This window comes from Arachis stenosperma, chromosome 10, assembly GCF_014773155.1.
Source record: "Arachis stenosperma cultivar V10309 chromosome 10, arast.V10309.gnm1.PFL2, whole genome shotgun sequence".
Classification (NCBI taxonomy): Eukaryota; Viridiplantae; Streptophyta; class Magnoliopsida; order Fabales; family Fabaceae; genus Arachis; species Arachis stenosperma.
The window spans coordinates 76906019-76917559 of NC_080386.1; the positions used below are offsets into that span (position 1 = coordinate 76906019).

Genomic DNA, 11541 nt, shown 5'->3' on the forward strand with positions numbered 1-11541 from the left:
TTCAATCACTTAAGATTGCCAAGGAGATCAATGAATGCATTGATTAAAGAAGAGATGAGAATGAACTTGATCCGGAGAATGCAATACCTCCTGAACCCAATGATTTCCCCATTTCTAATCTTACCCATTCTCTTTATTTTCTGTTATTTACTTTCATGCTAATCACCCTAATTCTTCATTTAAGATTCTGCACTTTATTTTCTGTCATTTACTTTCCTGCCATTTAATTCTCTGCAATTCACCATCCACTTTCTGTTTAGCTCAACTAGAGCATTCTTCCAATTAAAATTGCTTGACCAATCATTCCCTGTGGGATTCGACCTCACTCTATTGTGAGTTTTTACTTGACGATAATTCGGTATACTTACTGAGGGAGATTTGTTGATAGACAAATTCCCATGCATCAAGTTTATGGCGCCGTTGCCGGGGATTGATTTTGAATCAACAATGATTAAGTTAGAAGATCACTAGATTGAGCATTTTTCTTCATTTTCGATTCGTTTTGTTTAGCTGTTTACTTTCAATTACAGTTACTTCTTCCCTTTCCTTATCTCCCCTTTTATTTTTCCGCATTATTTACAATTCAGTTCACTAACCCACTAATTGTTTGACAATTTGCACCACTCATACTAACTACCACTTAAACCATTATAATTTTTGCAATTTCTTTCTTGCTGTAAGCTGTGCTGGTTGTATGACAGGTAAAAGAGGGGAGACCTCAACATCCTTTGATTCTGAACCTGAGAGGACCCTCTTTAGAAAAAGGAGAGAAGCAAGAGGCAAAAGAGTTGTTGGAGCAGAGGAAGAGGAGGAATTATTTGAAACAATCATGGAGGATAACGATGAAGGAGAAGCTCATAACCATGCCAGAGATGGCCATGTGAATCATGCTGAGCCAGGAAGAAGGGTTCTAGGATCTTACATCAACCCAGACCCAGGCAACTGTGGAAGCAGCATCCAAAAGCCAACCATACATGCTAACAACTTTGAGCTAAAACCCCAGCTCATCACCCTTGTTCAGAACAACTGTTCATTCGGAGGAAGTGTCCAAGAAGACCCAAATCAACATTTTAACCACTTCCTACGGATCTGTGACACTGTGAAGTCTAATGGCGTCCACCTAGATGTTTACAGATTGCTCTTGTTCCCCTTTTCACTCAGGGACAAGGCGTCTAAATGGTTGGAGTCTTTCCCAAAGGAGAGTTTGACAGCAAGGGAAGATGTAGTGAATAAATTCTTGGCAAGATTCTATCCTCCTCAAAGGATCAACAGGCTGAGAGCTGAGGTACAAACTTTCAGGCAACAAGATGGTGAGACTCTCTACAAAGCATGGGAGAGGTTTAAGGATTTGACAAGAAGGTGCCCACCGGACATGTTCAATGAATGGGTACAGCTGCATATTTTCTATGAGGGACTCTTGTATGAATCAAAGAAGGCAGCGGACCACTCATCTAGGGGATCTTTGAACAAGAAAAAGACCATTGAAGAAGCCATATATGTCATTGAGAGTGTAGCTGAAAATGACTACTTCTATGCTTCTGAGAGGAGCAACACTCGAGGTGTAATGGAACTGAACCATGTTGATGCACTGCTAGCTCAGAACAAGATAATTGCCAAGCAACTAGCTGACCTCACAAAGCAAATGGAGAAGAACCAAGTTGCAGCAATCACCACACAACCATCAACCCAAGAAGGAGTAAACACAGAGGAAGGAGGTGAATGGGAGCAAGCCAACTATGTTGGTAACTCACCAAGGCAAAATCATGATCTATACTCCAAAACTTACAATTCAGGATGGAAGAACCACCCCAACTTTGGGTGGGAAAACCAACAAGAACAAAGCCAAAACCAGACACGTCAAAATCACAATCCTAACAACCATGCTGTCCACCAACATTCATCACAAAGATCATATCAACAACCACCTAACCACACTCCTCAACATCCATATCAAAACCAGCATGATCATCCTCACTCTTATAACCCAAACCCATCATACTTTGAGGATAGACTCTCTAGAATTGAAACCTTACTTGAAGGTTTATGCAAGGAAGTCAAAGATAGCAAGTTATTCCAAGAAGAAGTGAGATCTAATATGCAAAATCAAGATGCGGCCATCAAGAAACTCGAGGTACAAATCGGTTACCTGTTCAAGCAAATCCCTAGCCAAACCAACTGCCGTAACATTAATCCAAACCCAAGGGAGGAATGCCAAGCCATCACCCTCAGAAGTGGGAAGGAATTGAAGGAGACTTCCAAGATACCATCAGCGGAGAATTCAGACAAAAGGGAAATAGAACAAAAAGAAGATCAAGTCATCCCTCCTAATACACATCGAGAAGAAGAAGTGCTGAGATCATATCCTCCAAAAGCCCCATATCCTCAGCAATTGAAGAAGAAGGAAGATGATAGCCAGTTTTCAAGATTCTTGAAAATATTCAAAAGGTTACAAATCAACATACCCTTTGCAGAAGCAATAGAGCAAATGCCGCTTTATGCTAAGTTCTTGAAAGAGTTGATGACTAAAAAGAGAAGCTGGAGAAACAACGAGACAGTGGTGTTAACCGAAGAATGTAGTGCCATCATTTAGCACAAGTTACCCCAAAAATTGAAGGATCCAGGGAGCTTCCAAATCCCTTGTATCATAGGGGAGATCACAGTGGAGAAGGCCTTGTGCGATCTAGGAGCCAACATAAATCTGATGTCTTCAGCAATGATGAAAAAAATGAAGATTGAGGAAGCCAAACCGACAAGGATGGCCCTACAATTGGCAGACCGATCATTCAAATTTCCCTAGGAAATAGTGGAGGATTTGTTGGTAAAGGTGGGAGATTTTATTTTTCCAGCAGACTTTGTAGTGCTAGACATGGAGGAGGAAGCTAAAGCATCCATCATTTTGGGAAGGCCATTCTTAGCCACTACCGGAGCCATTATTGACATCCAGAAGGGTGAACTTACTCTTAGATTGCATGATGAGAAGATGATATTCAATGTGTTCAAGGCCATGAGTTACCCACAAGACTCTTTAGGAGAGTGTATGAGGTTGGATTTAGTGGAAGCTATATTACAAGAAACTCTGGAGGAGGAAGAAATTGAGGAGCTAATAGAAGAAGATGAATCAACATTGAGCGAAGAGGTAGCAACAGCTGAGGTTCATGACCAGGGGACACTAGAAGGAAAGAATGAAGAGAAAGAAGCACCCAAACTTGAACTGAAGGAATTGCCACCAACCCTCAAATATGCATACCTGGGAGAAAACAGAAGCTTTCCAGTAATCATAAACTCAGCTCTCAACCAAGAACAAGAGGAGTAATTACTCCAAGTGTTGCAAAAGCATAAGGATGCCATTGGGTGGACTCTGGCTGACTTGAAGGGGATTAGTTCAGCCATATGCATGCACAAGATACTGCTAGAAGATGATTCTAAACCTTCCATTCAACCCCAAAGGAGATTAAATCCAGCCATGAAAGAGGTAGTGCAGAAGGAAGTCATGAAGCTGTGGCAAGCAGGGGTAATCTACCCAATCTCTGACAGCCCATGGGTGAGTCCCGTTCAAGTAGTTCCGAAGAAAGGAGGAATCACAGTGGTGCCTAACGAAAGAAATGAGCTCATACCTACAAGAACTGTCACGGGATGGAGAATGTGCATTGACTACAAAAAACTCAACGCATCCACAAGAAAAGATCACTTCCCACTCCCCTTTATGGATCAGATGCTGGAAAGACTTGCAGGACATACTTACTACTGCTTCCTAGATGGTTATTCAGGATATAACAAAATAGTGGTTGATCCAAGAGATCAGGAAAAAACATCATTTACCTACCCATATGGAGTGTTTGCTTACAGGCACATGCCATTTGGGCTATGCAATGCGCCTGCAACCTTTCAGCGCTGCATGCTTTCTATCTTCTCAGATATGGTAGAAAAGTTCATAAAAGTCTTCATGGACGACTTTTCAGTGTTTGGGGATTCATTCCCTGATTGCCTGAATAACCTCGGCTTAGTATTAAAACGATGCCAAGAAACCAACTTGGTCCTGAACTAGGAAAAATGTCACTTCATGGTGGCAGAAGGAATAGTTCTCGGTCATAAGGTTTCTAAACAAGGCATTGAGGTGGACAGAGCTAAAGTGGAACTAATTGAAAGATTACCTCCACCTAGCGATGTCAAGGCAATTAGAAGCTTTCTCGGGCATGCTGGCTTTTACAGAAGATTTATAGAAGACTTTTCAAAAATAGCCAAGCCCCTGAGTAATCTTCTTATGTCAGACACCCAATTTGTATTTGACCAGGGATGCATGCTAGCATTTGAAAAATTGAAAAAGAAACTATCTTCAGCCCCTATCATTGCTCCACCTGATTGGAACCTGCCATTTGAGCTGATGTGTGACCCATCAGACTTTACAGTGGGAGCAGTGTTAGGGCAGAGAAAAAATAATTTGGTGCATGTCATACACTATGCCAGCAAAGTCCTTAATGACACCCAAAAAAATTACACCACCACTGAAAAGGAATTGCTGGCAGTGGTTTTTGCATTTGACAAGTTTAGATCATACCTTATTGGATCTAAAGTAATTGTTTTCACTGATCACACAGCACTTAAGTATCTGTTTGCTAAGCAGGATTCAAAACCAATATTGATAAGGTGGATTTTGTTGTTGCAGGAATTTAATATTGAAATCAGAGACAAGAAGGGAGTGGAGAACAAAGTGGCAGATCATCTGTCTAGAATCCCTTGTGAGAGAAGCAGCATACACGAAGCAAGTGTAAATGATTTCTTTCCAGATGAACAATTAATGTTGGTTCACAAGGCACCCTGGTTTGCAGACATTACAAATTTCAAGGCAACTGGAGATCTACCCCCAGGAATCAACAGACATCAAAGAAGAAAACTCATTAATGATGCTAAGTATTTCGTGTGGGATGAGCCATATCTTTTCAAGAAGTGTTCAGATGGGATTCTTAGAAGGTGCATTTTAGAAGAAGAAGGACGAGAAGTCCTGTGGAATTGCCATGGCTCTTGCTATGGGGGTCGGAGGAAAAAGGACTGCAGCCAAGGCATTTCAGTGTGGGTTCTTTTGGCCCACTCTTTTCAAGGACGCAAAAGAGCTAGTGAGGGGCTGGGAACCTACCCAAGAAAAATGAAATGCCACAAAACTTCATCCTAGAGCTCGAATTATTTGATGTGTGGGAAATTGATTTCATGGGACCCTTTCCAACTTCCTATTCAAACAAATACATCCTAGTAGCAGTAGATTATGTATCTAAGTGGGTGGAAGCTATTGCAACCCCAACAAATGACAACAAGGTGGTCATGAACTTTCTCAGGAAAAATATCTTTAACCGATTTGGAGTCCCACGAGCCCTTATCAATGATGGAGGAACCCATTTTTGTAACAGACCCCTAGAAGCCCTCCTCATGAGATATGGGGTGAAACATAAGGTTGCTACACCTTATCACCCCCAAACAAGCGGGCAAACTGAGATATCCAACAAAGAGTTAAAGAGGATCTTAGAAAAGACTGTGGGAGCATCCAGAAAAGACTGGTAAAAAAAACTGGATGACGCTTTTTGGCCATACAGAACAACCTTCAAAACACCAATAAGAATGTCCCCATATCAACTGGTATATGGAAAAGCATGTCATTTACCTCTGGAGTTGGAGCACAAAGTCTTTTGGGCTCTCAAATTGCTGAACCTTGATAGCATTACTGCTTGTGAGAAAAGAATTCTGCAGTTGCAAGAACTGGAGGAATTTAGGTCTCAAGCCTATGAAAACACCAAGATCTATAAGGAAAAACCAAAGAGGAGGCATGACCTCAAACTGGCTCCAAGGAACTTCGAAAAAGGGCAACAAGTACTCCTCTACAACTCCAAACTGAGGCTATTCCCTGGAAAACTCAAATCAAGGTGGTCAGGACCCTTTCTTGTCACAAAAGTCTCACCTTATGGACACATAGAGATCATGGAGGAAGATTCAAAGAGGACGTTCACAGTGAATGAACAAAGACTTAAACACTACCTAGGCAACACAGGGGAGGGCCCCAAACTGAAGTACCATCTCAACTAAGGAAGCAACTGTCAAGCTAGCGACATTAAAAAAAGCACTTTGTTGGGAGGCAACCCAACCAAAGGTAATTTTCTCTTCCTAATAGTTTAATAAAAGGGTGAAGTGGCTTCTCTATATTACAAGGAGCTAAGTTTGGTGTTCCACACCATAGCAATCCAAAGGTGAATGTGTGATTCTAAGCTGGTACTACATCAAGGAGTGTGTTAAGGAGCACATCTGAACCCTTGGATTGACTAGTTACTAGCTCCAACAAATCAGGAAACCATCTAACAATAGTTTACTATCTGTTTTGTAGTCAATTGCTCAATAAAAGCACATGAGGTTCCTTGCATGAATTTAATCTATTTCAATAGGCAGGAAACTAAGTTTGGTGTTCACACACCAATTGAATTCCAAGAACTTTTAAGTATACATGCAGGCTAACGAGATCTCAAGTGTTTGGGAGGACAAACAACTTCCACTCAAATTCTCTCAAGAATTCAATCAATCTCTTAAAACATCTACATCCAGAAGGCAGGAAGGATGCTGACGGAAAAGAAATAAGATATCAATAAGAGGTTGTATTGCACTAAACTCTGCTGCATTATAATGTTTAGAGTGGAAGTAGGAGTTTTCCCTTGTTCTCTACCTTTTCAAGCTTTAAATAAGGAAAATCATGTATGAAATAGAACATGCTTCCATAGTAGTTTAGAATTTTCAATTCTGTATTTAAGTTTTATTGTTGTTAAAGTCTATGATTACTAGTCTAGTGTCCCTAGTTTTCAACTTCATCTTGCTTACTTGTATGTTTGTCCCTTAAACCAAATGAAAAGAAATGTTATGAAAAATAAGAGTGGAGTTATTTTGTGAAGTAAATTCTATATATTTGTTTTAGGAAGATTAGTAAGCTAAGTTAGTTCACCAAACAAAGAAAGAAGGCAACTATCTACCCTGAATCCTATGCTTGAAACACATCCTTTGAGACTAACTAATTAAATAAGATCCCAATAAGAAAAGAGAAAGAGCAATAAAAGTAAAAAAAAGGAAAGAAACACAATAAGAAACAATGCTAGGCACCAAGGGTTTAAGATGGAGGCATGTGTCTGTGGTGTTCATGTATAGGGGATTTACTTGGATGAATAAGCTCTCAGGAGTGCCTTATCACTTGGTAACTTGGGTTAACTAACTTGGAATTATCAGCTAAAAGTCCACTATCAAGAGTAACCCTTGCTACAGAACACTTAGTAACCCAAAGAGGTGCTGGACACCAAGGTCTCAAGAAAGAAAAATAACAAACCATGTGCCTGTGGTGTGTATGTATGAGGGAAAGAGACTTGAGGGAGTAAGTCCTTGGGGTGTCTCAACACCTAGCACCTTGAACCAACTGATTCGGGAGTGTTGACTGAAAGCTTATCATAAAGAGTCGCTGATGAGCGGATAATTTATACGCTTTTTGGCATTGTTTTTAGTATGTTTTTAGTATACTTAGTTGAGTTTTTAGTATATTTTTATTAGTTTTTAGTTAAAATACACTTTTCTGGACTTTACTATGATTTTGTGTGTTTTTCTGTGATTTCAGGTATTTTCTGGCTGAAATTGAGGGACCTGAGCAAAAATCTGATTCAGAGACTGAAAAGGACTGCAGATGCTGTTGGATTCTGACCTCCCTGCACTCGAAGTGGATTTTCTGGAGCTACAGAAGCCCAATTGGCGCGCTCTCAACGGCGTTGGAAAGTAGACATCCTGGGCTTTCCAGCAATATATGATAGTCCATACTTTGCCCAAGATTTGATGGCCCAAACCGGCGTTCAAAGTCACCTTCAGATTTCCCAGCGTTAAACGCCGGAACTGGCACCAAAATGGGAGTTAAACGCCCAAACTGGCATAAAAGCTGGCGTTTAACTCCAAGAAGAGTCTCTACACGAAAAATGCTTCATTGCTCAGCCCAAGCACATACCAAGTGGGCCCAGAAGTGGATTTTTATGTCATTTACTCATCTTTGTAATTCTTAAGCTACTAGTTCCCTATAAGTAGGACCTTTTTCTATTGTATTAGACATCTTGAGATCTTTGAATCTTTTGATCACTGGGAGGCTGGCCTCACGGCCATGCCTAGACCTTGTTCTTATGTATTTTCAACGGTGGAGTTTCTACACACCATAGATTAAGGTGTGGAGCTCTGCTGTACCTCGAGTATTAATGCAATTACTATTGTTCTTCTATTCAATTCTGCTTGTTCTTATTCCAAGATATTCATTTGCACCCAAGAACATGATGAATGTGATGATTATGTGACGCTCATCATCATTCTCACTCATGAACAAGTGACTGACAACCACTTCTGTTCTACAAGCAAACAAGGCTCTAATGTTTATCTCTTGGGTTCTTTAACCGGAATCTTCGTGGTATAAGCTAGAACTGATGGCGGCATTCAAGAGAATCCGGAAGGTCTAAACCTTGTCTGTGGTATTCTGAGTAGGATTCAATGATTGAATGACTGTGACGAGCTTCAAACTCCTGAGGGCGGGGCGTTAGTGACAGACGCAAAAGAATCACTGGATTCTATTCCGGCCCGATCGAGAACCGACAGCTGGATAGCCGTGCCGTGACAGGGTGCGTTGAACATTTCCACTGAGAGGATGGGAGGTAGCCACTGACAACGGTGAAACCCTTGCATACAGCTTGCCATGGAAAGGAGTAAGAAGGATTGGATGAAGACAGTAGGAAAGCAGAGAGACGGAAGGGACAAAGCATCTCCATTCGCTTATCTGAAGTTCTCACCAATGGAATACATAAGTATCTCTATCTTTATCTTTATGTTTTATTCATCATCTATACCCATTTGAATCTGCCTGACTAAGATTTACAAGGTGACCATAGCTTGCTTCATACCAACAATCTCCGTGGGATCGACCCTTACTCGCGTAAGGTTTATTACTTGGACGACCCAGTGCACTTGCTGGTTAGTTGTGCGAAGTTGTAGTGATCACGATTTCGTCCACCAAGTTTTTGGCGCCGTTGCCGGGGATTGTTCGAGTATGGACAACTGACGGTTCATCTTGTTGCTTAGATTAGGTATTTTTCAGAGTTCTTAAGAATGAATTCTAGTGTTTCAAGGTGATGATCTTATCATCACCAAAGCTGATTGATTATCATCAATTTAGCTCTTGAATGCAATGTCCTGCTGAAGCTTGCCTATTCATGTCTAATTCCTTTAGACTGAAGCTTTAGACTAACATTGCATGATTCCTGGAATTCTCATTAAGAATTTTGATACCTTTATTTTCTTTTCCACTTAATTTTCGAAAAAACCAAAAAAAATTACAAAATCATAAAAACCAAAAATATTTCTTGTCTAAGTCTAGTGTCTCATTTTAAGTTTGGTGTCAATTGCATGTTTCTGTTCTTCTTGCATTTTTCGAATTTATGCATGTGTCTTCATTAATCTTCAAGTTGTTCTTGATGATTTCCTTGTTTTGATCTTTGAATTCTATTGACTTGAGTGTTTTGTTATTTCTCATATGCATTCTCATGTTGTTAGTGTCAGTAGTATACAAACTGCTAAGTTTGGTGACTTGCATGCATTATCTATTTGATTTTAGTTGCATTTTGATTATTCCTCATTATTAAAAACCCAAAAATATTTTTAATTTGTGTCTTTTCAAGTCAATAATACAGAGAATTGAAGATTCAGAACATACAGCAGAGGAATTATACAGAAAAAGCTGGGCGTTCAAAACGCCCAGTGAAGAAGGACAGACTGGCGTTTAAACGCCAGCCAGGGTGCCTGGTTGGGCGTTTAACGCCCAAAAAGGTAGTGCATTGGGCGTTAAACGCCAGAATGTGCACCATTCTGGGCGTTTAACGCCAGGATGGCACAAGAGGGAAGATTCTGTTTTTAATTCAGATTTTTTTTCAAGTTTTCAAAGTTTTTCAAAATCAAATCTTTTTCAAATCAAATCTTTTCAATCAAATGTTTTCAAAATCAATTTCTTTCCTTTTTCAAAGATACTTGCTAACAATTAATGATTTGATTGAACATTTCAAGTATGTTGCCTTTTCTGTTGAGAGAGGTTTAATGTTTGAATCATATCTTTTCTTGTTAGGCAAGTCATTAATTTTTAAAATCAAATCTTTTTAAAATTGTTTTCAAATCATATCTTTTCAATCATATCTTTTTAAAAGCATAATTTTTCAAACATATCTTTTTAATCACATCTTTTTCAAAAATAGTTTTCAATCATATTTTTTTCAAAAATCACTTGATTTCTTTTCCACTTTTAGTTTTCGAAAATTATCAACCAGTTTTTCAAAATGTTCTTAAAATCTTTCACTTAATTTTCGAAAATTTCTTCCTCTCTTCTCACATCCTTCTATTTATGGAGTATCACTCCTCCTCAATGCACAATTCGAACTCTGTCTCACTAAGTTCGAATTCTTCTACCTCTTTCTTCTATTTTTCTGTTCTTCTGACACCTCAAGGAATCTCTATACTGTGACATAGAGGATTCCATATTTTCTTGTTCTCTTCTCTTTCATATGAGCAGGAACAAAGACAAAGGCATTCTTATTGAAGCTGACCCTGAACCTGAAAGGACCTTGAAGCGAAAGCTAAGAGAAGCTAAGGCACAACTCTCCGAGGACCTAACAGAAATCTTCAGAGAAGAAGAAGACATGGCAGCCGAAAATAACAACAATGCCAACAATGCAAGGAAGGTGCTGGGTGACTTTACTGCACCTACTCCCGACTTCTATGGGAGAAGCATCTCTATCCCTGCCATTGGAGCAAACAACTTTGAGCTTAAGCCTCAATTAGTTTCTCTAATGCAACAGAATTGCAAGTTCCATGGACTTCCATTGGAAGATCCTCATCAGTTCTTAGCTGAATTCTTGCAAATCTGTGACACTGTCAAGACTAATGGGGTTGACCCTGAGGTCTACAGACTTATGCTATTCCCTTTTGCTGTAAGAGACAGAGCTAGAATATGGTTGGACTTACAACCTAAAGACAGCCTAAACTCTTGGGAAAAGCTAGTCAATGCCTTCTTGGCAAAGTTCTTTCCACCTCAAAAATTGAGTAAGCTTAGAGTGGAAGTCCAAACCTTCAGACAGAAGGAAGGTGAATCCCTCTATGAAGCTTGGGAAAGATACAAACAATTAATCAGAAAATGTCCTTCTGACATGCTTTCTGAATGGAGCATCATAGGTATTTTCTATGATGGTCTATCTGAACTATCCAAGATGTCTTTGGATAGCTCTGCTGGAGGATCTCTTCATCTGAAGAAGACGCCTACAGAAGCTCAAGAGCTCATTGAAATGGTTGCAAATAACCAATTCATGTATACTTCTGAAAGGAATCCTGTGAACAATGGGACAAGTCAGAAGAAAGGAGTTCTTGAGATTGATACTCTGAATGCCATATTGGCTCAGAATAAGATATTGACTCAGCAAGTCAATTTGATTTCTCAAAGTCTGTCTGGAATGCAAAATGCAC

The 11541-nt window shown here is 39.8% G+C and overlaps 1 protein-coding gene and 1 non-coding gene across 2 annotated transcripts; one reads left to right on the forward strand and one right to left on the reverse strand.

Annotated features, from left to right (window-relative positions):
* The first annotated feature begins 1642 nt into the window (after positions 1-1642).
* On the forward strand, positions 1643-2590 carry LOC130957252 (uncharacterized). Its single transcript, XM_057884120.1, has one exon. The coding sequence runs from the start codon at positions 1643-1645 to the stop codon at positions 2588-2590; it is 948 nt and encodes a 315-aa protein (XP_057740103.1).
* Positions 2591-11126: 8536 nt separating this feature from the next.
* LOC130959661 (small nucleolar RNA R71) lies at positions 11127-11234 on the reverse strand. The gene has a single exon (XR_009078731.1). It is a non-coding gene; the product is annotated as a small nucleolar RNA R71 (small nucleolar RNA).
* Between the last annotated feature and the right edge of the window lie 307 nt (positions 11235-11541).

What these genes read in the sequence shown, in the direction of transcription:
- LOC130957252 (XM_057884120.1), top strand. Translation starts at nt 1,643, where the DNA reads ATGGAGAAGAACCAAGTTGCAGCAATCACCACACAACCATCAACCCAA.